Source organism: Phyllobates terribilis, unplaced genomic scaffold (genome assembly GCF_046119375.1).
Source record: "Phyllobates terribilis strain yellow unplaced genomic scaffold, ASM4611937v1 Scaffold_1__5_contigs__length_1240528914, whole genome shotgun sequence".
NCBI classification, from domain to species: Eukaryota; Metazoa; Chordata; class Amphibia; order Anura; family Dendrobatidae; genus Phyllobates; species Phyllobates terribilis.
In genome coordinates this window covers 613,770,309-613,797,491 of record NW_027362761.1, presented here as the reverse complement: position 1 = coordinate 613,797,491, position 27,183 = coordinate 613,770,309, and the positions used below count along the sequence as shown (strand labels likewise).

Genomic DNA, 27,183 nt, shown 5'->3' with positions numbered 1-27,183 from the left:
GAAAGATACATAAGGAATTTGAGGAGCAGCTCAGAACTGGCAGCAACCAGTGGATCCAGAGACTACCAGTGCCATCAGCTCGCAACTGGCAGCAACCAGTGGCTCCAGAGACTACCAGTGCCATCAGCTCAGAACTGGCAGCAACCAGTGGCTCCAGAGACTACCAGTGCCATCAGCTCGGAACTGGCAGCAACCAGTGGATCCAGAGACTACCAGTGCCATCAGCTCAGAACTGGCAGCAACCAGTGGATCCAGAGACTACCAGTGCCATTAGCTCAGAACTGGCAGCAACCAGTGGATCCAGAGACTACCAGTGCCATCAGCTCAGAACTGGCAGCAACCAGTGGCTCCAGAGACTACCAGTGCCATCAGCTCGGAACTGGCAGCAACCAGTGGCTCCAGAGACTACCAGTGCCATCAGCTCAGAACTGGCAGCAACCAGTGGATCCAGAGACTACCAGTGCCATCAGCTCAGAACTGGCAGCAACCAGTGGCTCCAGAGACTACCAGTGCCATCAGCTCGGAACTGGCAGCAACCAGTGGATCCAGAGACTACCAGTGCCATCATCTCAGAACTGGCAGCAACCAGTGGATCCAGAGACTACCAGTGCCATCAGCTCAGGACTGGCGGCAACCAGTGGATCCAGAGACTACCAGTGCCATTAGCTCAGAACTGGCAGCAACCAGTGGATCCAGAGACTACCAGTGCCATCAGCTCAGAACTGGCAGCAACCAGTGGATCCAGAGACTACCAGTGCCATCAGCTCAGAACTGGCAGCAACCAGTGGATCCAGAGACTACCAGTGCCATCAGCTCAGAACTGGCAGCAACCAGTGGATCCAGAGACTACCAGTGCCATCAGCTCGGAACTGGCAGCAACCAGTGGATCCAGAGACTACCAGTGCCATCAGCTCAGAACTGGCAGCAACCAGTGGATCCAGAGACTACCAGTACCATCATCTCAGAACTGGCAGCAACCAGTGGATCCAGAGACTACCAGTGCCATCAGCTCAGGACTGGCGGCAACCAGTGGATCCAGAGACTACCAGTGCCATCAGCTCAGAACTGGCAGCAACCAGTGGATCCAGAGACTACCAGTGCCATTAGCTCAGAACTGGCAGCAACCAGTGGATCCAGAGACTACCAGTGCCATCAGCTCGGAACTGGCAGCAACCAGTGGATCCAGAGACTACCAGTGCCATGAGCTCAGAACTGGCAGCAACCAGTGGATCCAGAGACTACCAGTACCATCATCTCAGAACTGGCAGCAACCAGTGGATCCAGAGACTACCAGTGCCATCAGCTCAGAACTGGCAGCAACCAGTGGATCCAGAGACTACCAGTGCCATCAGATCAGAACTGGCAGCAACCAGTGGATCCAGAAACTACCAGTGCCATCAGCTCAGAACTGGCAGCAACCAGTGGATCCAGAGACTACCAGTGCCATCAGCTCAGAACTGGCAGCAACCAGTGGATCCAGAGACTACCAGTGCCATCAGCTCAGAACTGGCAGCAACCAGTGGATCCAGAGACTACCAGTGCCATCAGCTCAGAACTGGCAGCAACCAGTGGCTCCAGAGACTACCAGTGCCATCAGCTCAGAACTGGCAGCAACCAGTGGATCCAGAGACTACCAGTGCCATCAGCTCAGAACTGACAGCAACCAGTGGATCCAGAGACTAACAGTGCCATCAGCTCAGAACTGGCAGCAACCAGTGGATCCAGAGACTACCAGTGCCATCAGCTCGGAACTGGCAGCAACCAGTGGATTCAGAGACTACCAGTGCAATCAGCTCAGAACTGGCAGCAACCAATGGATCCAGAGACTACCAGTGCCATTAGCTCAGAAGTGGCAGCAACCAGTGGATCCAGAGACTACCAGTGCCATCAGCTCAGTAGTGGCAGCAACCAGTGGATCCAGAGACTACCAGTGCCATCAGCTCAGAACTGGCAGCAACCAGTGGATCCAGAGACTACCAGTGCCATCAGCTCAGAAGTGGCAGCAACCAGTGGATCCAGAGACTACCAGTGCCATCAGCTCAGAACTGGCAGCAACCAGTGGCTCCAGAGACTACCAGTGCCATCAGCTCAGAACTGGCAGCAACCAGTGAATCCAGAGACTACCAGTGCCATCAGCTCAGAACTGGCAGCAACCAGTGGATCCAGAGACTACCAGTGCCATCAGCTCAGAACTGGCAGCAACCAGTGGATCCAGAGACTACCAGTGCCATCAGCTGAGAACTGGCAGCAACCAGTGGATCCAGAGACTACCAGTGCCATCAGCTCAGAACTGGCAGCAACCAGTGGATCCAGAGACTACCAGTGCCATCAGCTCGGAACTGGCAGCAACCAGTGGATCCAGAGACTACCAGTGCCATCAGCTCAGAAGTGGCAGCATCCAGTGGATCCAGAGACTACCAGTGCCATCAGCTCAGAACTGGCAGCAACCAGTGGATCCAGAGACTACCAGTACCATCATCTCAGAAGTGGCAGCAACCAGTGGATCCAGAGACTACCAGTGCCATCAGCTCAGAACTGGCAGCAACCAGTGGATCCAGAGACTACCAGTACCATCAGCTCAGAAGTGGCAGCAACCAGTGGATCCAGAGACTACCAGTGCCATCAGCTCAGAACTGGCAGCAACCAGTGGCTCCAGAGACTACCAGTGCCATCAGCTCAGAACTGGCAGCAAGCAGTGGATCCAGAGACTACCAGTGCCATCGGCTCAGAAGTGGCAGCAACCAGTGGATCCAGAGACTACCAGTGCCATCAGCTCAGAACTGGCAGCAACCAGTGGATCCAGAGACTACCAGTGCCATCAGCTCAGAACTGGCAGCAACCAGTGGCTCCAGAGACTACCAGTGCCATCAGCTCAGAACTGGCAGCAACCAGTGGATCCAGAGACTACCAGTGCCATCAGCTCAGAACTGGCAGCAACCAGTGGATCCAGAGACTACCAGTGTCATCAGCTCAGAGCTGGCAGCAACCAGTGGATCCAGAGACTACCAGTGCCATCAGCTCAGAAGTGGCAGCATCCAGTGGATCCAGAGACTACCAGTGCCATCAGCTCAGAACTGGCAGCAACCAGTGGATCCAGAGACTACCAGTACCATCATCTCAGAAGTGGCAGCAACCAGTGGATCCAGAGACTACCAGTGCCATCAGCTCAGAACTGGCAGCAACCAGTGGATCCAGAGACTACCAGTACCATCAGCTCAGAAGTGGCAGCAACCAGTGGATCCAGAGACTACCAGTGCCATCTGCTCAGAACTGGCAGCAACCAGTGGCTCCAGAGACTACCAGTGCCATCAGCTCAGAACTGGCAGCAACCAGTGGCTCCAGAGACTACCAGTGCCATCAGCTCAGAACTGGCAGCAACCAGTGGATCCAGAGACTACCAGTGCCATCAGCTCAGAACTGGCAGCAAGCAGTGGATCCAGAGACTACCAGTGCCATCAGCTCAGAAGTGGCAGCAACCAGTGGATCCAGAGACTACCAGTGCCATCAGCTCAGAACTGGCAGCAACCAGTGGATCCAGAGACTACCAGTGCCATCAGCTCAGAACTGGCAGCAACCAGTGGCTCCAGAGACTACCAGTGCCATCAGCTCAGAACTGGCAGCAACCAGTGGATCCAGAGACTACCAGTGCCATCAGCTCAGAACTGGCAGCAACCAGTGGATCCAGAGACTACCAGTGTCATCAGCTCAGAGCTGGCAGCAACCAGTGGATCCAGAGACTACCAGTGCCATCAGCTCGGAACTGGCAGCAACCAGTGGATCCAGAGACTACCAGTGCCATCAGCTCAGAACTGGCAGCAAGCAGTGGATCCAGAGACTACCAGTGCCATCAGCTCAGAACTGGCAGCAAGCAGTGGATCCAGAGACTACCAGTGCCATCAGCTCAGAACTGGCAGCTACCAGTGGATCCAGAGACTACCAGTGCCATCAGCTCAGAACTGGCAGCAACCAGTGGATCCAGAGACTACCAGTGCCATCAGCTCAGAACTGGCAGCAAGCAGTGGATCCAGAGACTACCAGTGCCATCAGCTCAGAAGTGGCAGCAACCAGTGGATCCAGAGACTACCAGTGCCATCAGCTCAGAACTGGTAGCAACCAGTGGATTCAGAGACTACCAGTGCCATCAGCTCAGAACTGGCAGCAACCAGTGGATCCAGAGACTACCAGTGCCATCAGCTCAGAAGTGGCAGCAACCAGTGGATCCAGAGACTACCAGTGCCATCAGCTCAGAACTGGAAGCCACCAGTGGATCCAGAGACTACCAGTGCCATCAGCTCAGAACTGGCAGCAACCAGTGGATCCAGAGACTACCAGTGCCATCAGCTCAGAACTGGCAGCAACCAGTGGATCCAGAGACTACCAGTGCCATCAGCTCAGAACTGGCAGCAACCAGTGGATCCAGAGACTACCAGTACCATCAGCTCAGAAGTGGCAGCAACCAGTGGATCCAGAGACTACCAGTGCCATCAGCTCAGAACTGGTAGCAACCAGTGGATTCAGAGACTACCAGTGCCATCAGCTCAGAACTGGCAGCAACCAGTGGATCCAGAGACTACCAGTGCCATCAGCTCAGAAGTGGCAGCAACCAGTGGATCCAGAGACTACCAGTGCCATCAGCTCAGAACTGGCAGCAACCAGTGGATCCAGAGACTACCAATGCCATCAGCTCAGAACTGGCAGCAACCAGTGGATCCAGAGACTACCAGTGCCATCAGCTCAGAACTGGCAGCAACCAGTGGATCCAGAGACTACCAGTGCCATCAGCTCAGAACTGGCAGCAACCAGTGGATCCAGAGACTACCAGTACCATCAGCTCAGAAGTGGCAGCAACCAGTGGATCCAGAGACTACCAGTGCCATCAGCTCAGAACTGGCAGCAACCAGTGGCTCCAGAGACTACCAGTGCCATCAGCTCAGAACTGGCAGCAACCAGTGGATCCAGAGACTACCAGTGCCATCAGCTCAGAACTGGCAGCAACCAGTGGATCCAGAGACTACCAGTGCCATCAGCTCAGAACTGGCAGCAACCAGTGGCTCCAGAGACGACTGCTCGGAAAACTCTGCCCAGAATTACCAGATATAGTGGTGCTCAGCCTGAGATAAAGCAGTGCAAAATGATGAGCAAAAAAGCATGAAAAGCTAAATAAGAGCGGCACTCACCAGCGTGAGTATATGAAGCAGCACTCACCAGCGTGAGTATATGAAGCAGCACTCACCAGCGTGAGTATATGAAGCAGCACTCACCAGCGTGAGTATATGAAGCAGCACTCACCAGCGTGAGTATATGAAGCAGCACTTTACTGTGGCCGTCACATGAGGAGACATAGAGGTGAGGAAGCAGCAGCTGTGTCCTGTAAACCACACTAACCAGCTGCTGCTTCCTCACCGCTATGTCTCCTCATCTGACGGCCCCAACACAATGCGGCAGCCGGACAATCACCCCCAACATCCAATGCAAGTCAGAAGGAGGAGTCCTGGAGGTGATGATCCGGCCGATGGAAGGGACAGGCGGTCACCAGATACTGATGATGGAGGTGACGGGTGGTCACCAGATACTGATGATGGAGGGGACGGGCGGTCACCAGATACTGATAATGGAGGGGACGGGCAGTCATCAGATACTGATGATGGAGGTGATGGGCGATCACCAGATACTGATGATAGAGGTGACGGGCGGTCACCAGATACTGATGATGGAGGTGACGGGCAGTCACCAGATGCTGATGATGGAGGCGACAGGCAGTCACCAGATACTGATGATGGAGGAGACGGGCAGTCACCAGATACTGATGATGGAGGAGACGGGCAGTCACCAGATACTGATGATGGAGGAGACGGGCGATCACCAGATACTGATGATGGAGGAGACGGGCGGTCACCAGATACTGATGATGGAGGTGACGGGCGATCACCAGATACTGATGATGGAGGCGACAGGCAGTCACCAGATACTGATGATGGAGGCGACGGGCAGTCACCAGATACTGATGATGGAGGAGACGGGCGATCACCAGATACTGATGATGGAGGAGAAGGGGGGTCACCAGATACTGATGATGGAGGTGACAGGCGATCACCAGATACTGATGGTGGAGGGGACGGGCGGTCACCAGATACTGATGATGGAGGTGAAGGGCGGTCACCAGATACTGATGATGGAGGAGACGGGCGGTCACCAGATACTGATGATGGAGGGGACGGGCGGTCACCAGATACTGATGATGGAGGGGACGGGCGGTCACCAGATACTGATGATGGAGGTGACGGGCGGTCACCAGATACTGATGATGGAGGTGACAGGCGGTCACCAGATACTCATGATGGAGGTGATGATCCGGCCGATGGAAGGGACAGGCGGTCACCAGATACTGATGATGGAGGTGATGGGCGGTCAGCAGATACTGATGATGGAGGTGATGGGCGGTCACCAGATACTGATGATGGAGGTGATGATCCGGCCGATGGAAGGGACAGGCGGTCACCAGATACTGATGATGGAGGTGATGGGCGGTCACCAGATACTGATGATGGAGGTGATGGACGGTCACCAGATACTGATGATGGAGGTGATGGACGGTCACCAGATACTGATGATGGGCGGTCACCAGATATTGATGATGGAGGTGATGGGCGGTCACCAGATACTGATGATGGAGGTGACGGGTGGTCACCAGATACTGATGATGGAGGTGACGGGTGGTCACCAGATACTGATGATGGAGGGGACGGGCGGTCACCAGATACTGATAATGGAGGGGACGGGCAGTCATCGGATACTGATGATGGAGGTGATGGGCGGTCACCAGATACTGATGATGGAGGTGACGGGCAGTCACCAGATGCTGATGATGGAGGCGACAGGCAGTCACCAGATACTGATGATGGAGGAGACGGGCAGTCACCAGATACTGATGATGGAGGAGACGGGCGATCACCAGATACTGATGATGGAGGAGACGGGCGGTCACCAGATACTGATGATAGAGGAGACGGGCGATCACCAGATACTGATGATGGAGGGGACGGGCGGTCACCAGATACTGATGATGGAGGTGAAGGGTGGTCACCAGATACTGACGATGGAAAGGACAGGAAGTCACTAGATACTGATGATGGAGGAGACGAGCGGTCACCAGATACTGATGATGGAGGCGATGGGCGGTCACAAGATACTGATGATGGAGGTGACGGGTGGTCACCAGATACTGATGATGGAGGTGATGATCCGGCCGATGGAAGGGACAGGCGGTCACCAGATACTGATGATGGAGGAGACGGGCGGTCACCAGTTTTTCCAGCATAACAGCTTCTTCACAAACAGAAGAGCAGATTTCTGTCCCCAGGCTGCACACTACAGATAATGCTGCCCGATCCGACAGAGCAGCTTTCCACATGATCATGGTGCAGAGTCCCACATGGAAAATCTCTCTCACAAATACTTGTGACTGCTCCACTCACACCAGCCCGACCAATGCTCCAGGGACCCTCATACGGCAGAATGGAAACATCTTACCTAGACGGCACAATTAGGGGTTTAAGTGTTCCTACATTATATGAAACTGCAGATGATGGGACTCAGTGTCTACACATCAGCCTGTGCCCACAGCAATGGGAAAGAAGACATTACTAACGGGAAAGAAGACATTACTAACGGGAAAGAAGACATTACTAACGGGAAAGAAGACATTACTAACGGGAAAGAAGACATTACTAATGGGAAAGAAAATATTACTAACGGGAAAGAAGACATTACTAACGGGAAAGAAGACATTACTAACGGGAAAGAAAATATTACTAACGGGAAAGAAGACATTACTAACGGGAAAGAAGACATTACTAACGGGAAAGAAGACATTACTAACGGGAAAGAAGACATTACTAACGGGAAAGAAGACATTACTAATGGGAAAGAAGACATTACTAACGGGAAAGAAGACATTACTAATGGGAAAGAAAATATTACTAACGGGAAAGAAGACATTACTAACGGGAAAGAAGACATTACTAACGGGAAAGAAGACATTACTAACGGGAAAGAAAATATTACTAACGGGAAAGAAGACATTACTAACGGGAAAGAAGACATTACTAACGGGAAAGAAGACATTACTAACGGGAAAGAAGACATTACTAACGGGAAACAAGACATTACTAACGGGAAAGAAAATATTACTAACGGGAAAGAAGACATTACTAACGGGAAAGAAGACATTACTAACGGGAAAGAAGACATTACTAACGGGAAAGAAAATATTACTAACGGGAAAGAAGACATTACTAACGGGAAAGAAGACATTACTAACGGGAAAGAAGACATTACTAACGGGAAAGAAGACATTACTAATGGGAAAGAAAATATTACTAACGGGAAAGAAGACATTACTAACGGGAAAGAAGACATTACTAATGGGAAAGAAAATATTACTAACGGGAAAGAAGACATTACTAATGGGAAAGAAAATATTACTAACGGGAAAGAAGACATTACTAACGGGAAAGAAGACATTACTAACGGGAAAGGAAATATTACTAACGGGAAAGAAGACATTACTAACGGGAAAGAAGACATTACTAACGGGAAAGAAGACATTACTAATGGGAAAGAAGACATTACTAATGGGAAAGAAGACATTACTAAAGGAAAAGAAGACATTACTAATGGGAAAGAAGACATTACTAACGGGAAAGAAGACATTACTAATGGGAAAGAAGACATTACTAAAGGGAAAGAAGACATTACTAATGGGAAAGAAGACATTACTAACGGGAAAGAAGACATTACTAAAGGGAAAGAAGACATTACTAACGGGAAAGAAGACATTACTAATGGGAAAGAAGACATTACTAAAGGGAAAGAAGACATTACTAATGGGAAAGAAGACATTACTAACGGGAAAGAAGACATTACTAAAGGGAAAGAAGACATTACTAACGGGAAAGAAGACATTACTAACGGGAAAGAAAACATTACTAACGGGAAAGAAGACATTACTAACGGGAAAGAAAACATTACTAACGGGAAAGAAGACATTACTAACGGGAAAGAAGACATTACTAACGGGAAAGAAGACATTACTAACGGGAAAGAAGACATTACTAAATGATAAGTGATATTTCTCACCAGGTGACATCCGAGGCCGGAGCTCTTCCATCATCACCTCCTGGTACCGATCCTGGTGTCCTTCTAGATACTCCCACTCCTCCATGGAGAGATAGACAGCGACGTCCTGACACCTTATAGGAACCTGACAACAACGACACCGTCATCACCCAGAATCCTCCAGTGCTCTCCTGTATAATGTCCCAGCAGTCACCTCTCCGCTCATCACCCAGAATCCTCCAGTGCTGTCCTGTATAATGTCCCAGCAGTCACCTCTCCGCTTATCGCCCAGAATCCTCCAGTGCTGTCCTGTATAATGTCCCAGCAGTCACCTCTCCGCTCATCACCCAGAATCCTCCAGTGCCGTCCTGTATAATGTCCCAGCAGTCACCTCTACGCTCATCACCCAGAATCCTCCAGTGCCGTCCTGTATAATGTCCCAGCAGTCACCTCTCCGCTCATCACCCAGAATCCTCCAGTGCCGTCCTGTATAATGTCCCAGCAGTCACCTCTCCGCTCATCACCCAGAATCCTCCAGTGCCGTCCTGTATAATGTCCCAGCAGTCACCTCTCTGGTCATCACCCAGAATCCTCCAGTGCTGTCCTGTATAATGTCCCAGCAGTCACCTCTCCGCTGATCCCCCAGAATCCTCCAGTGCTGTCCTGTATAATGTCCCAGCAGTCACCTCTCCGGTCATCACCCAGAATCCTCCAGTGCTGTCCTGTATAATGTCCCAGCAGTCACCTCTCCGCTCATCACCCAGAATCCTCCAGTGCTGTCCTGTATAATGTCCCAGCAGTCACCTCTCTGGTCATCACCCAGAATCCTCCAGTGCTGTCCTGTATAATGTCCCAGCAGTCACCTCTCCGCTCATCACCCAGAATCCTCCAGTGCTGTCCTGTATAATGTCCCAGCAGTCACCTCTTCGGTCATCACCCAGAATCCTCCAGTGCTGTCCTGTATAATGTCCCAGCAGTCACCTCTCCGCTCATCACCCAGAATCCTCCAGTGCTGTCCTGTATAATGTCCCAGCAGTCACCTCTCCGGTCATCACCCAGAATCCTCCAGTGTTGTCCTGTATAATGTCCCAGCAGTCACCTCTTCGGTCATCACCCAGAATCCTCCAGTGCTGTCCTGTATAATGTCCCAGCAGTCACCTCTCCGCTCATCACCCAGAATCCTCCAGTGCTGTCCTGTATAATGTCCCAGCAGTCACCTCTCCGGTCATCACCCAGAATCCTCCAGTGCTGTCCTGTATAATGTCCCAGCAGTCACCTCTTCGGTCATCACCCAGAATCCTCCAGTGCCGTCCTGTATAATGTCCCAGCAGTCACCTCTCCGGTCATCACCCAGAATCCCTCAGTGCTGTCCTGTATAATGTCCCAGCAGTCACCTCTCCGGTCATCACCCAGAATCCTCCAGTGCTGTCCTGTATAATGTCCCAGCAGTCACCTCTCCGCTCATCACCCAGAATCTTCCAGTGCTGTCCTGTATAATGTCCCAGCAGTCACCTCTCCGCTCATCACCCAGAATCCTCCAGTGCTGTACTGTATAATATCCCAGCAGTCACCTCTCCGGTCATCACCCAGAATCCTCCAGTGCCATCCTGTATAATGTCCCAGCAGTCACCCAGAATCCTCCAGTACTGTCCTGTATAATGTCCCAGCAGTCACCTCTCCGGTCATCACCCAGAATCCTCCAGTGCTGTCCTGTATAATGTCCCAGCAGTCACCTCTCCGGTCATCACCCAGAATCCTCCAGTGCTATTCTGTATAATGTCCCAGCAGTCACCTCTCCGGTCATCACCCAGAATCCTCCAGTGCTGTCCTGTATAATGTCCCAGCAGTCACCTCTCCGCTCATCACCCAGAATCCTCCAGTGCTGTCCTGTATAATGTCCCAGCAGTCACCTCTCCGGTCATCACCCAGAATCCTCCAGTGCTATTCTGTATAATGTCCCAGCAGTCACCTCTCCGGTCATCACCCAGAATCCTCCAGTGCTGTCCTGTATAATGTCCCAGCAGTCACCTCTCCGCTCATCACCCAGAATCCTCCAGTGCGGTCCTGTATAATGTCCCAGCAGTCACCTCTCCGGTCATCACCCAGAATCCTCCAGTGCTGTCCTGTATTATGTCCCAGCAGTCACCTCTCCGGTCATCACCCAGAATCCTCCAGTGCTGTCCTGTATAATGTCCCAGCAGTCACCTCTCCGGTCATCACCCAGAATCCTCCAGTGCTGTCCTGTATAATGTCCCAGCAGTCACCTCTTCGGTCATCACCCAGAATCCTCCAGTGCCGTCCTGTATAATGTCCCAGCAGTCACCTCTCCGGTCATCACCCAGAATCCCTCAGTGCTGTCCTGTATAATGTCCCAGCAGTCACCTCTCCGGTCATCACCCAGAATCCTCCAGTGCTGTCCTGTATAATGTCCCAGCAGTCACCTCTCCGCTCATCACCCAGAATCTTCCAGTGCTGTCCTGTATAATGTCCCAGCAGTCACCTCTCCGCTCATCACCCAGAATCCTCCAGTGCTGTACTGTATAATATCCCAGCAGTCACCTCTCCGGTCATCACCCAGAATCCTCCAGTGCCATCCTGTATAATGTCCCAGCAGTCACCCAGAATCCTCCAGTACTGTCCTGTATAATGTCCCAGCAGTCACCTCTCCGCTCATCACCCAGAATCCTCCAGTGCTGTCCTGTATAATGTCCCAGCAGTCACCTCTCCGGTCATCACCCAGAATCCTCCAGTGCTATTCTGTATAATGTCCCAGCAGTCACCTCTCCGGTCATCACCCAGAATCCTCCAGTGCTGTCCTGTATAATGTCCCAGCAGTCACCTCTCCGCTCATCACCCAGAATCCTCCAGTGCTGTCCTGTATAATGTCCCAGCAGTCACCTCTCCGGTCATCACCCAGAATCCTCCAGTGCTATTCTGTATAATGTCCCAGCAGTCACCTCTCCGGTCATCACCCAGAATCCTCCAGTGCTGTCCTGTATAATGTCCCAGCAGTCACCTCTCCGCTCATCACCCAGAATCCTCCAGTGCGGTCCTGTATAATGTCCCAGCAGTCACCTCTCCGGTCATCACCCAGAATCCTCCAGTGCTGTCCTGTATTATGTCCCAGCAGTCACCTCTCCGGTCATCACCCAGAATCCTCCAGTGCTGTCCTGTATAATGTCCCAGCAGTCACCTCTCCGCTCATCACCCAGAATCCTCCAGTGCGGTCCTGTATAATGTCCCAGCAGTCACCTCTCCGGTCATCACCCAGAATCCTCCAGTGCTGTCCTGTATTATGTCCCAGCAGTCACCTCTCCGGTCATCACCCAGAATCCTCTAGTGCCATCCTGTATAATGTCCCAGCAGTCACCTCTCCGCTCATCACCCAGAATCCTCCAGTGCTGTCCTGTATAATGTCCCAGCAGTCACCTCTCCACTCATCACCCAGAATCCTCCAGTGCGGTCCTGTATAATGTCCCAGCAGTCACCTCTCCGCTCATCACCCAGAATCCTCCAGTGCTGTCCTGTATAATGTCCCAGCAGTCACCTCTCCGGTCATCACCCAGAATCCTCCAGTGCTGTCCTGTATAATGTCCCAGCAGTCACCTCTCCGCTCATCACCCAGAATCCTCCAGTGCTGTCCTGTATAATGTCCCAGCAGTCACCTCTCCGCTCATCACCCAGAATCCTCCAGTGCTGTCCTGTATAATGTCCCAGCAGTCACCTCTCCGCTCATCACCCAGAATCCTCCAGTGCAGTCCTGTATAATGTCCCAGCAGTCACCTCTCCGCTCAGCAGCTCAATCATCTTGTTGCTGAGCTCTAGGATCTTCTTCCTCTTCCTCTCATGTATCGGGGGGTGCGGGGGAGGCTCTGTGATGGGGCCAGGGCTCCGCCCTCCTGACTCCTGGAGATGGATGATGGGAGTCACACCCTCCCCCGGTGTCTTCCTCACTATTGTGTAATCCTGTGTATGGAGAGAGACACTTAGGGAGAAGAATTCCTTCCCGACTCCAGATCTGACAATCAGTAGAAATCCCGGGATCAATAACCGTCTCCAGTAATCTGGGGCCATAACCTGGAATATTATTACACTCAGGACAGACATCCAGGCCCCTCTACAGCTCTTATAGGGAATCCCCATGACAACTCCTCCTGGCAGAGAGCTGCACACAATCACTGCTCTTACAGTAAAGAATCCTTCTCTTCCTCTTCTGGATTTCCTCTTCCCGATGTCGGACTTGTTACATAACACAATAAAGCTGATAGAAATGTAGAGGAGTTACCTCTCCGCTCAGCAGGGAGATGATCTCCAGGGTGAAGTGTAATAATCTTCTGGTGGTCTCGTCCTCGTCCATCCTCGGGGTCATTCAGGAGAAGGAGGGATGAACACTGGATCAGCTGGAGGGATCTCGTCCTGCCGGAATCTTCATGATAAAGGAGAAGATGGACGATATAAAGTGAGATACAGAACCGCAGTCACTGAGCAGCGGGAGAAGCAGGTCCTCCCAGCCGTCACCACATGGATTATAGGAGGATTCTCATCACGGAGATTTATGTCATAGTCACAGGATATTGAATAAGGGACAGATGCAGATCCCTCCACAGGATAACCTATAACTATCTGATAGATGTGGGTACCACCGCTAGGTGGTGAAGCTCGACTGTTTCCATTACTCCTATAGTGAATGGACGGCGCTGTGCACACGTGCAGCAATCTCTCTATTCATTCTCCTCCCGGATGCACCAACTTGCTCATTAGGAGTTCTAGGGACTCTGGTCTACTCTTAGGTGTGGGTCTATCAAAGTAACCATACATATATGGAATTGACAAAGTAAAGGCATTTTTATTCAGTATGGTAAACTCCATTAAAAACACCAGCAAACTTTTTCCTGCCATTGTGCTTTGCAATTTTTGGAACATTCATACAAATGAATGGAGAAGAATGCACAACCACCTCTTGTTTCTAACGGAAGGCGACAGGGACGGTTTTTAAGATAGATGAAGGCTCCGGGGATTTAGGTAATATCCTGTGTATATGGCATCAATGTCATTGGTTGGAATAACCTTTTAGAAACTTATGAGCAACTTCAAGATAGTCGACCTCTGGAGAGTTTTACCCCTCTCTAAAAGATACTTATTCACAACAGATATTCCGGAATCATACTATCCTGCCATACCGTCTGCCAATGGTCAGCTAACTTCTCCAGAGCAATTTCTAAAATTTCCCATCATGCTCGAGATTCTACAATGCAGAGAACACATGGAAGGCCATTATAATTATTATGGAGCATAGGTCTCACCTTAAACAGTTGAGGTCGGAGAAGCCTTTGAGCCAGAGGACAATTATCAAATTTACAGGTCATCAACAATAGAGACGCTTCTGACACATCGGCACTGGAAATTTCCAAGGTTAGGCCACAGCCCAACTACCAGTAGTGGGTCAGTATTTTTTCTCAGGAGTGGGAGCCAAAACCAGGAGTGGGTGATAAATGCAGAATTGGTGACTTGTTTCTATTATACCTTTTCTCTGAGTGTTCCTCACCTGGTTTTGGCTCCGACTCCTGAGAAAAAATACTGACCGAATACTGACCAAATACTGATAGTGGGGCCATGGCCTTAGAGATAAAATCCCAACCATTTTGGATCAGAAAACACAGAAAAGCTGAAAAATGCTTTACTGAGTAAGGAGGCAAAAGCAAAGGTGGCTCAGTCGAGTCTCTCATGGCAGACGTCTCAGGTTTCATATTCGGTCTTTTATTTCCTCTGCAGACATCAAGGTCCATACGACTAACAATATCTTACTCGAAATCATGTCTCAAAAACATTCAAATAATAAAATTAACTATCTAACAGAACCTTCACAAAAGAAAATGGTTTCCTCTTTGAAGTTGGATTCCATATCTGAAGAACTGGAAACTACTTTGAAGGACATGGAACTATTGTGGAACTATGTGAAGGACGTCTATTTCTCCTAAATTTTGCTAAATTTTTCCTGAGGCATTGGCCCCATATTAAGCTCCTTCAACAAGGTATCTGAAGAATCCTCCTTTCCCAGAGACAGGCCTATTTAGTTCACATATTAGTTTTGACAAAACCAGGCAAAGGCCCTAATTTTGCAGCAATATTAAAATTCTACTCTACAAAATGTATCTCAGGCCACATATTTCATCCTGGACTAACTGCGAAACTTAAAGCCGGGCATAATAGAATTAAAACAGTGTCTGCTCTCGAGGAATCCCCCAAGGTCTGTTATCCATTGATGTATACAAAGGTTTTGGAGCAAGTTAGTTGGGTATTTCTCGAGGAAACAACGAGAAGTTTAGGACTGGGCTCCAATCGCTTACCCAGGACCACAGCCCATTACAGCTCCCACTATGCCCTCGTATGGAGCAATGGTTCCTTGTTTGACATGTATAATATCGTCACCTCATTGTCGCCATGTGGCTGAGGAGAATTTTTACAATTGTTGATCCTACAGTCCTGGCACCTTTTTGTAACATTGCCCTCACAGTATATTGACTAATCATTGAGTCAGATGGTTTTAATATCATCGTAACCACATAGAGTAGAATTCAGACCTGTGATAACAGGGATGTAACTAGATAATGTCCTCATCGTGCTATACTCGGGATGCCAATATAAGTGAAACCTTAAACTCCCTCCTGAACCCTAAAGCACAGGCCTCCATCACCAACCTCAGCGGGGAGGATCTGGCCACTTATTTCCTAGAAAAAAAAATCAACCACATCCATCAGGACATCTCAGTCCAATCTCCTCAGTGCCTGGATCCCCTTCCCTGCCGCACTTCAAGCTCACTTCCCTTCTTTGAGCCTGTTACAGAAGAAGACGTTACCCAGCTCCTCACTACTTCTCAACCTACAACCAGCAACAGTGACCCCATTCCTTCACATCTCCTGCAGTCCCTCTCACCGGTGGTCACCACTCACCTGACTAAAATATTTAACCTCTCTCTTTCTTCAGGTATCTTTCCCTCCTCATTTAAACATGCCATCATAAACCCTTTACTTAAAAAGCCATCCCTGGACCAGAACTGCGCTGCTAACTACAGACCTGTCTCTAACCTTCCTTTCATCTCTAAACTCCTGGAACGCTTGGGACACTCCAATGTCATCTGCTATCTCTCAGATAACTCTCTCCTCGACCCTCTACAATCTGGTTTCCACTCCTTACACTCCACTGAAACTGCCCTCACTAAAGTCTCTAATGATCTACGAACAGCTAAATCCAAAGGTCACTGCTCCCTGCTGATCTCCTGGATCTCTCTGCAGCATTTGACACTGTGGATCACCAGCTCCTCCTCACTATGCTCTGCTCTATCGGCCTCAAGGACACTGTTCTCTCCTGGTTCTCCTCCTATTTCTCTGACCGCTCCTTCTCTGTGTCTTCTGCCGGCTCATCTTCCCCTTACTATCGGGGTCCGCAGGGATCAGTCCTAGGCCCCCTCCAAAGCTTCCCTCCCCTGACAAATAAGTATTGTTGTTTTGGCCATTCTTTTCGCTCAGTATTTTCAATGATTGCATTCTTTAACCCCGGCCTAGCAAATGACGTACTGGTACATTGTGCGTTGGGTCCCATTCTTTGATGCAGGCTCAGGAGCTGAGCTCACATCTTTCATGGCAGATGAAGACTGTGTTTTTCAGCCATCATCTCCATACGGTATAATGGGCCCCACATAGTCCTCCATAAGGTATAATGGGCCCCACATAGTCCTCCATACAGTATAATGGGCCCCACATAGTCCTCCATACAGTATAATGAGTCCTACAAAGTCCTCCATACAGTATAATGGCCCCCGCAAAGTCCTCCATAGAGTATAATGGGCCCCACAAAGCCCTCCATACAGTATAATGGGCCCCACATAGTCCTCCATACAGTATAATGGGCCCCACATAGTCCTCCATACAGTATAATGGGCCCCACATAGTCCTCCATACAGTATAATGGGCCCCACATAGTCCTCCATACAGTATAATGGGCCCCACATAGTCCCCCATACAGTATAATGGGACCTACATAGTCCTCCATACAGTATAATGGGCCCCATATAGTCCTCCATACAGTATAATGGGCCCCACAAAGGGGTGGGGGTTCTGGTGTCGCGGGCCAAATATAACCACCCTGCAGGCCAGATTTGGCGCACGGGCCAGAGTTTTATGATCTACAGCATGCAGCCCAAGGGGCACACCGTTTTAAGCGCCTCTCAGCCCCTGCGACTCGATTGCGTGTTGCTGATAGGTTGCTACGACAGCCGGAGTAAATTAAAATACACATATCTGGTAAAAGATGGATCAAAATATAAGATTAACTCAATCTGTAAACGACTTAATGAGAGAATAAAAATCAAAGACCCCCAAATTTTTCAGCCACCGCAACACATAAAAAAATGCAATAAATGCGATGAAAATGTCACTTGGATCCAAAAATGATATAAATAAAAGCGTCAACTCTGACATAGCTCCACGACCAAAAAGTGAAAACGCTACAGGCCACTGAAAATGGCGACAAGCGAAATGGTGGATATCGCGGTAATCGTCCTGACCTGGAGAATCAGACCAACAGGTCATATATACCATGGAATGAACAATAGAAAAACTAAAAGATATTATTGTGGAATTCTCCTGTTCTTGGAATTTTTTTTACCCCTTTCCATTACGTCACATGATCAAATAATTTGTGTCATTCTAAAGAGCGACTTGTGTGGCAAAAACAAACCCCATATGGTTTTATCACAGGAAAAAGAAAAAAATGGCGGCACGTGGAAGAAGGGGAGGAAAAAACAACAGAAAATTGTCATGTCGGGAAAGAGTTAAAAGGGTTTTATGATTTCTAGAAGACCCTGTCCCCTGGCGCAGTTTGTTTTTAAAAGAAACCAAAACTGTGCTTTACTCACCTTTCCCAGATTCGGCACCCAATCTTCACAGCTGCACCAGGTGTTTGTTATTGTCCGCAGCGTTTACGACGTGGTGCTGCAGCCAATCAGTGAGCTCACTGATTGACTGCAGCACTACTGACGTGACATTAGTGCTGCAGACTATAACAGACACCAGGAGCAGCGGCAAAGACCCATCACTGGCCCCGAGGAGGGTGAATAAAGCGCAGTTTGTTTTTTTAAAAACAAACTAGGGAGAGTGGATTTTTTAATCCAGAAAATTGGTTTAATCTTCACCATCGAGGATTGTTTTATCCTCTACATTTTAGATATATTTGCTTAAAACGCTTGAAGGAGATCCTGGCCACATACACTGAAGAGCAACAGGGTAACGATGTTTTAAACGTTCGACTTTCAGGCTCCAGATCTCACCATCCACTACTGCTTAGATCATTTTATAGACAATCATCTTGGCTATCTCATACATAAATGTGGCTTTCATCTATTTAGCAGATGATTAGTTCTGCAGACTCTTCTCATGTCTCGGCATTGTTACTGTTTTGCTCCTAAAAATCTAAATTTTAATTTTTATTATTTTGTAAATCCACCTTTTGGCTTTCAGTACGGCCTGAATCCTTCTTGCTCTCGATCAGATTCAAGAATGTCTTGACTGAAATCTGATCCCAGTTGTCTTCTACGTCTTCCCAAAGTTGGTGCATATTGGTCGCCTCACTTGGGTCTGTATACAGCTTGTTCTTCAACTCTACCCACAAGTGTTGGATTGGGTTGAGGTCTGGGGACTGTGGGGGACAATCCAGCACCTCTACGTCATTGTCATTGAACCATTTCTTCCCCAATCTCTACGTATGCTTCGGGTCGTTTTCCTGCTGGAACACTATGTCGTCCTTTTCATATTCATAGTACTTGAGTGTATGAAGTAGATCGTCTTGTAGGACACTCACATATAGCTCAGCATTGAGACCACTAACAATTCTGGTCAAGTATCAAACGCCTTTGGCTGTGAAACAACCCCATATCATCAGGTTTCCTTCACCAAACTTGACAGTTCCTTCAATTTCTCCGTCTGTTAGCCCCTTTTTCTCTTGTTTCTTCCAGATCCATTTGCCCCCATCAGAGCCTCGTCTATTCACTTCGCTCCAAAGCACCGGTTTACAATTTTCTATTGTCCACTTTTCGTACTTTTTTGCAAACCCGAGTCGGCTCTTCTTATGGCGATATTGAAGTCGAGGTTTCTTCACCTTTTTTTGGGCCTCCATTCCAGACTTGTGTAACGTGTGTTGTACGGTGCTTGCATGGACGTCTGTGATCTCACTATTACGAAGCACATGAGCCTCCTCCACTGCCGTGTTTGTCGTGCCAGAGCTGATAGACCTTGTGATGAGCCGACTTGTTGACTCTGATATTTTGCATGGACTTCCACCTCTTGGCTTTTGAATGGATGGACTGACTCAGTTTTGTATTCTTCCAGCTGTCATGGCGGCTCACATGATGCAGTTTGGCAGTTTTCTTGGCCGAGTGACCGCTATAGAAGAGATGGATGATGCCGTTTCTCTTAAAACATGGTTACCCTTTTGCTCGTCAGTGTATTTAGGGGCTGGGCACATGGGACACAGTGTTTGTTGATATACAGTACAGACCAAAAGTTTGGACACACCTTCTCATTTAAAGATTTTTCTGTATTTTCATGACTTTGAAAATTGTACATTCACACTGAAGGCATCAAAACTATGAATTACCACATGTGGAATTATATACTTAACAAAAAAGTGTGAAACAACTGAAAATATGTCTTATATTCTAGGTTCTTCAAAGTAGCCACCTTTTGCTTTGATGACTGCTATGCACACTCTTGGCATTCTCTTGATGAGCTTCAAGAGGTAGTCACCCGAAATGGTTTTCACTTCACAGGTGTGCCTTGTCAGGTTTAATAAGTGGGATTTATTGCCTTATAAATGGGGTTGGGACCATCAGTTGTGTTGTGCAGAAGTCAGATGGATACACAGCTGATAGTCCTACTGAATAAACTGTTAGAATTTGTATTATGGCAAGAAAAAAGCAGCTAAGTAAAGAAAAACGAGTGGCCATCATTACTTTAAGAAATGAAGGTCAGTCAGTCCGAAAAATTGAGAAAACTTTGAAAGTGTCCCCAAGTGCAGTTGCAAAAACCATCAAGCGCTACAAAGAAACTGGCTCACATGAGGACCGTCCCAGGAAAGGAAGACCAAGAGTCACCTCTGCTTCTGAGGATAAGTTTATCCGAGTCACCAGCCTCAGAAATCGCAGGTTAACAGCAGCTCAGATTAGAGACCAGGTCAATGTCACACAGAGTTCTAGCAGCAGACACATCTCTACAACAACTGTTAAGAGGAGACTTTGTGCAGCAGGCCTTCATGGTAAAATAGCTGCTAGGAAACCACTTCTAAGGACAGGCAACAAGCAGAAGAGACTTGTTTGGGCTAAAGAACACAAGGAATGGACATTAGACCGGTGGAAATCTGTGCTTTGGTCTGATGAGTCCAAATTTGAGATCTTTGGTTCCAACCACCGTGTCTTTGTGCGACGCAGAAAAGGTGAACGGATGGACTCTACATGCCTGGTTCCCACCGTGAAGCATGGAGGAGGAGGTGTGATGGTGTGGGGGTGCTTTGTTGGTGACACTGTTGGGAATTTATTCAAAATTGAAGGCACTGAACCAGCATGGCGACCACAGCATCTTGCAGCGGCATGCTATTCCATCCGGTTTGCATTTAATTGGACCATCATTTATTTTTCAACAGGACAATGACCCCAAACACACCTCCAGGCTGCGTAAGGGCTATTTGACCAAGAAGGAGAGTGATGGGGGGGGCTAAGCCAGATGACCTGTCCTCCACAGTCACCAGACCTGAACCCAATCGAGATGGTTTGGGGTGAGCTGGACCTCAGAGTGAAGGCAAAAGGGCCAACAAGTGCTAAGCATCTCTGGGAACTCCTTCAAGATTGTTGGAAGACCATTTCCGGTGACTACCTCTTGAAGCTCATCAAGAGAATGCCAAGAGTGTGCAAAGCAGTTGTAGCGCCGGAGTCCCTGCCCTCTGCTAGGCAGGGACGCTGTTCCCCTCACCTCTCTGCTCCGATCCCGGCGTCCTCCTCCCGTTCTGCTGCCAGCGCGCGCTCCTTCCCGGCCACTGTGCTTAGGACGCGCGCGCTCCCTCCCTCTTAAAGGGGCCGCGCGCACCGTCCTAAGGAGTCCCCGGCCAATGGCCGGAGGACTTCACCATATATAAGGCACCTCCTCCAAAATGGAGGTGCCCGAGCAATGTTGTTGCACTGTTCACTACTCTGCTTCAGCCCTCAGGTCCCGTTGCCTGCAACCTGCCAGTTACCTGCCAGAATCCTGCCAGTTTGCTGTCTGTTTCCTGCTTGATATTCCTGCTACCTGCCTGCTAGCCTGAGGTCCGACGGTCTGCCTTCCAACTCCTGTCAGTCTGTCTAAGGACCAGCTTGCCCGCTCACCTGGGAGCGCACATCTGCTACCTGCCTGCTAGCCTGAGGTCCGACGGTCTGCCTTCCAACTCCTCTCAGTCTGTCTATGAACCAGCTTGCCCGCTCACCTGGGAGCGCACATCTGCTACCTGCCTGCTAGCCTACCTGGAGGCTCCGCCGTCACGTGCTGTGACCACCTGCCTGTCCAGAGACTCCTGCCCGCTCACCTGGGAGCGCTCATCTGCTGCCCGTCTGCTAGCCTACCTGGAGGCTCTGCCGTCACGTGCTGTGACCACTCGCCTGTCCAGAGACTTCTGCCCGCTCACCTGGGAGCGCTCATCTGCTGCCTGTCTGTTGGTCTTCCTGGAGGCTCCGCCGTCACATGCTGTGACCACCCGTTTATCCAGAGACTCTCGCCTGCTCACCTGGGAGCTCACGTCTACCATCAGCCGCCACAGGTCGTACCAACCCTTTACCCAGAGACTGCCCCGGTCACTTGCCGTGACCTCCTGCCCGTTCATCCAGAGACTGCCCCGGTCACTTGCCGTGACCTCCTGCCCGTTTATCCAGACACTGTCCCGGTCACCTGCTGTGACTGCCTGCCTGGTCGCCACCAGCTCCCTTACAAGGACCGCCCCCTTGTATAGTAGCTCAGAGGTTCCGCCTCCCAGACCCGTTACAGTTTGCTCGGGCCATGGAACCCGGTGGCACCCAAGCTCCCTCGCTCTCGGACCTGTGTCATGAACTGTCCCGTCAGAGGTCCCAACAGGAGTCCATCCTGGGTCACCTGCGGAATGTCAATTCTCACCTGGACACTCTGACTGCTCCGCCAGCAACCACTGCCAGTGCCATGACTCGCAATCCGGCAGCTCCGCTGTCCACTAATACCATGATATCCTACCCCGGACCCCGGCTTTCTGCACCTCCTCGCTTCGGCTGCGACTCCGCCCAGGCTCGAGGTTTCATAAATCAGTGCACCCTGCACTTTGAACTTCTGTCCCACCAGTTTAACTCCGACCGGGCCAAAATTGCCTTCATCATGTCCCATCTCACCGGGGAGGCCCTGGCCTGGCTAAATCCTCTATGGGAGAGAGGAGACCCCCTGGTGTCCGACTTGCCTGCCTTTCTCACGGCTTTCCGGAAAGTCTTCGACGAACCTGGACGGAAGACCTCATCCGCATCATCACTGCTACGCCTCCGTCAGGGTAGTCTCACCGTGGGCCAATATGCCATACGGTTCCGTACCCTTGCCTCGGAGCTGGCCTGGGATAACGACGCCCTGGTATCCGTCTTCTGGGAGGGTCTGTCCGGCCGTATTAAAGATGAACTCGCCGGTCGGGACATTCCTACCACTCTCGATGACCTAATAACTCTTGCCACCCGGATTGACCTACGGTTCCAGGAGCGTGCCAAAGAGGTCACCCGTGAGAGGAGGTTTCCACGTCTAGCTCCTACTTTTCAGAAACCCGTCACTCCCTCCGTCTCTCCCCAGGTACACTCTCCTGAGCCTATGCAGGTCGACCAGACCAAGATGGTTAAAACCCGTCAGGACTTACGCCGTGCCGAGGGGAACTGCTTCTACTGTGGCAGTAAGGAGCACCGGATCCGTGTCTGCCCGGAGAGGTCGGGAAACGCCTGTGTCTAGGTACGCTCAGAGAGGTCGACCTAGACAAGAATAAATCCTCTCCATCTCTGCTGTTGTCAGTCTCAATCGTCTGCGGGGAGAACCGTTATTTCGAACTAGCCCAACTTGACTCTGGAGCAGCCAGGAATCTTATTTCACAGTCCCTGGTAGAAAAATACCGCATCCCCACCAAACCTCTGGCTGTACCCTTGTCTGTTGCTGCTGTGGATGGGGGCCTCTTACCACGCCCCATCCAACTCATCACCGAATCCATTACTCTGCAGGTGGGAATGCTGCATTCCAAGAGTATTTCCTTTCATGTTCTGCCTGGACTCTCTCACGCCCTCTTGCTAGACCTACCTTGGCTCCAGAGACATGCACCCGTGCTTGACTGGCAGACCGGAGAAGTCCTTCGCTGGGGACAGGACTGCCATAAGACCTGTCTGGTTCCCGTCCATCCCGTCCGTCCTTCTCCTATGTAGCGCCGGCGTCCCTGCCCTCTGCTAGGCAGGGACGCTGTTCCCCTCACCTCTCTGCTCCGAGCCCGGCGTCCTCCTCCCGCTCTGCTGGCAGCGCGCGCTCCTTCCCGGCCACTGTGCTTAGGGCGCGCGCGCTCCCTCCCTCTTAAAGGGGCCGCGCGCGCCGTCCTAAGGAGTCCCCGGCCAATGGCCGGAGGCCTTCACCATATATAAGGCACCTCCTCCAAAATGGAGGTGCCCGAGCAATGTTGTTGCACTGTTCACTACTCTGCTTCAGCCCTCAGGTCCCGTTGCCTGCAACCTGCCAGTTACCTGCCAGAATCCTGCCAGTTTGCTGTCTGTTTCCTGCTTGATATTCCTGCTACCTGCCTGCTAGCCTGAGGTCCGACGGTCTGCCTTCCAACTCCTGTCAGTCTGTCTATGGACCAGCTTGCCCGCTCACCTGGGAGCGCACATCTGCTACCTGCCTGCTAGCCTACCTGGAGGCTCCGCCGTCACGTGCTGTGACCACCTGCCTGTCCAGAGACTCCTGCCTGCTCACCTGGGAGCGCTCATCTGCTGCCCGTCTGCTAGCCTACCTGGAGGCTCTGCCGTCACGTGCTGTGACCACTCGCCTGTCCAGAGACTTCTGCCCGCTCACCTGGGAGCGCTCATCTGCTGCCTGTCTGTTGGTCTTCCTGGAGGCTCCGCCGTCACATGCTGTGACCACCTGTTTATCCAGAGACTCTCGTCTGCTCACCTGGGAGCTCACGTCTACCATCAGCCGCCACAGGTCGTACCAACCCTTTACCCAGAGACTGCCCCGGTCACTTGCCGTGACCTCCTGCCCGTTCATCCAGAGACTGTCCCGGTCACCTGCTGTGACTGCCTGCCTGGTCGCCACCCGCTCCCTTACAAGGACCGCCCCCTTGTATAGTAGCTCAGAGGTTCCGCCTCCCAGACCCGTTACAGTTTGCTCGGGCCATGGAACCCGGTGGCACCCAAGCTCCCTCGCTCTCGGACCTGTGTCATGAACTGTCCCGTCAGAGGTCCCAACAGGAGTCCATCCTGGGTCACCTGCGGAATGTCAATTCTCGCCTGGACTCTCTGACTGCTCCGCCAGCAACCACCGCCAGTGCCATGACTCGCAATCTGGCAGCTCCGCTGTCCACTAATACCATAATATCCTACCCCGGACCCCGGCTTTCTGCACCTCCTCGCTTCGGAGGCGACTCCGCCCAGGCTCGAGGTTTCATAAATCAGTGCACCCTGCACTTTGAACTTCTGTCCCACCAGTTTAACTCTGACCGGGCCAAAATTGCCTTCATCATGTCCCATCTCACCGGGGAGGCCCTGGCCTGGCTAAATCCTCTATGGGAGAGAGGAGACCCCCTGGTGTCCGACTTGCCTGTCTTTCTCACGGCTTTCCGGAAAGTCTTCGACGAACCTGGACGGAAGACCTCATCCGCATCATCACTGCTACGCCTCCGTCAGGGTAGTCTCACCGTGGGCCAATATGCCATACGGTTCCGTACCCTTGCCTCGGAGCTGGCCTGGGATAACGACGCCCTGGTATCCGTCTTCTGGGAGGGTCTGTCCGGCCGTATTAAAGATGAACTCGCCGGTCGGGACATTCCTACCACTCTCGATGACCTAATAACTCTTGCCACGCGGATTGACCTACGGTTCCAGGAGCGTGCCAAAGAGGTCACCCGTGAGAGGAGGTTTCCACGTCTAGCTCCTACTTTTCAGAAACCCGTCACTCCCTCCGTCTCTCCCCAGGTACACTCTCCTGAGCCTATGCAGGTCGACCAGACCAAGATGGTTAAAACCTGTCAGGACTTACGCCGTGCCGAGGGGAGCTGCTTCTACTGTGGCAGTAAGGAGCACCGGATCCGTGTCTGCCCGGAGAGGTCGGGAAACGCCTGTGTCTAGGTTCGCTCAGAGAGGTCGACCTAGACAAGAATAAATCCTCTCCATCTCTGCTGTTGTCAGTCTCAATCGTCTGCGGGGAGAACCGTTATTTCGAATTAGCCCAACTTGACTCTGGAGCAGCCGGGAATCTTATTTCACAGTCCCTGGTAGAAAAATACCGCATCCCCACCAAACCTCTGGCTGTACCCTTGTCTGTTGCTGCGGTGGATGGGGGCCTCTTACCACGACTGGCAGACCGGAGAAGTCCTTCGCTGGGGACAGGACTGCCATAAGACCTGTCTGGTTCCAGTCCATCCCGTCCGTCCTTCTCCTACCCCAGCTAATCTACCTGGACTTCCGATTCCTTATTGGTCTTATGCTGATGTCTTTAATAAAAAGGAGGCAGAGACACTACCCCCTCATAGACCATACGACTGCCCTATCGACCTGTTACCCGGCACTACTCCTCCCCGTGGGCGTATTTATCCATTATCCGCTGCTGAGACCCGGTCGATGTCCGAATATATTGAGGAGAATCTGGCCAGGGGATTCATCCGGAAATCTACCTCCCCGGCGGGAGCAGGCTTCTTTTTCGTCAAAAAGAAGGACGGCTCTCTCCGTCCCTGTATAGACTATAGAGGCCTTAACCAGATCACGGTGAAGAATAAGTACCCCCTTCCGCTCATTTCGGAGTTATTTGATCGTCTGAGGGGGGCTAGAATCTTCACCAAACTGGACCTCCGTGGGGCGTACAACCTGGTCCGTATCCGTCAGGGGGATGAATGGAAGACGGCATTCAACACCCGGGACGGCCACTATGAATATCTGGTTATGCCCTTTGGTCTCTGTAACGCTCCTGCCGTCTTTCAAGAGTTGGTCAATGACATCTTCCGGGACCTTCTCTACTCCTGCGTAGTGGTGTACCTGGACGACATCTTGGTCTTCTCTCCGGATTTCCAGACTCACTGGAGGGACGTTCGTCAGGTCCTGCTCAGGCTCAGGCAGAATCACCTCTTCGTTAAATACGAGAAGTGCCTCTTTGAGCAGACCTCGCTTCCGTTTTTGGGTTACATTATTTCTCAGACCGGCCTACGAATGGATCCAGAGAAACTGTCTGCCATCGAGAAATGGCCTCGACCGGAGGGGTTGAAGGCCATTCAGCGGTTCCTGGGCTTCGCCAACTACTACCGCCTCTTCATACCACACTTCTCTTCCCGGACTGCTCCAATTTCCGCACTCACCCGTAAGGGTACTAATCCCAAAGAGTGGCCACCCGAAGCAGAGGAGGCCTTTCTTTCCTTAAAACAGGCCTTCTCTTCCGCCCCGATGCTGCATCGTCCGGACGGCAACAAGCAGTTCTTCCTGGAAGTTGACGCCTCCTCCTCTGGAGCCGGAGCGGTACTTACTCAAAAATCATCTTCCGGGAGGATGGTAACTTGCGGCTTCTTCTCTAAACTCTTCTCTTCCTCAGAGCGCAATTATTCCATAGGAGACCGAGAGTTATTGGCCATCAAACTGGCATTGGAGGAGTGGCGTTACCTGCTCGAGGGGGCTCTTCACCCGGTAATAATTTACACTGACCACAAGAACTTGGCTTACCTCCAGCATGCCCAGAGACTTAACCCGCGCCAAGCCCGGTGGTCCTTGTTTTTTGCTCGCTTTGATTTTGTTCTTCATTTTCGCCCGGCTGA

General features: G+C 51.0%; 1 protein-coding gene across 2 annotated transcripts in view; it reads right to left on the bottom strand.

Annotated features, from left to right (window-relative positions):
• LOC141272678 (uncharacterized) overlaps positions 1–27,183 on the bottom strand; it is a 53,741-nt gene that overhangs the window by 8,909 nt on the left and 17,649 nt on the right. For both annotated transcript variants that reach the window (XM_073683639.1, XM_073683649.1), the window contains exons 2-4: positions 13,403–13,543; positions 12,901–13,083; positions 9,139–9,262 (exon numbers count right to left, since the gene is read on the bottom strand). In XM_073683639.1, coding sequence (XP_073539740.1) covers positions 9,139–9,262; positions 12,901–13,083; positions 13,403–13,486 — 391 coding nt within the window. In that variant the 5' untranslated portion in view covers positions 13,487–13,543. The remainder of the gene's footprint in view (positions 1–9,138; positions 9,263–12,900; positions 13,084–13,402; positions 13,544–27,183) is intronic.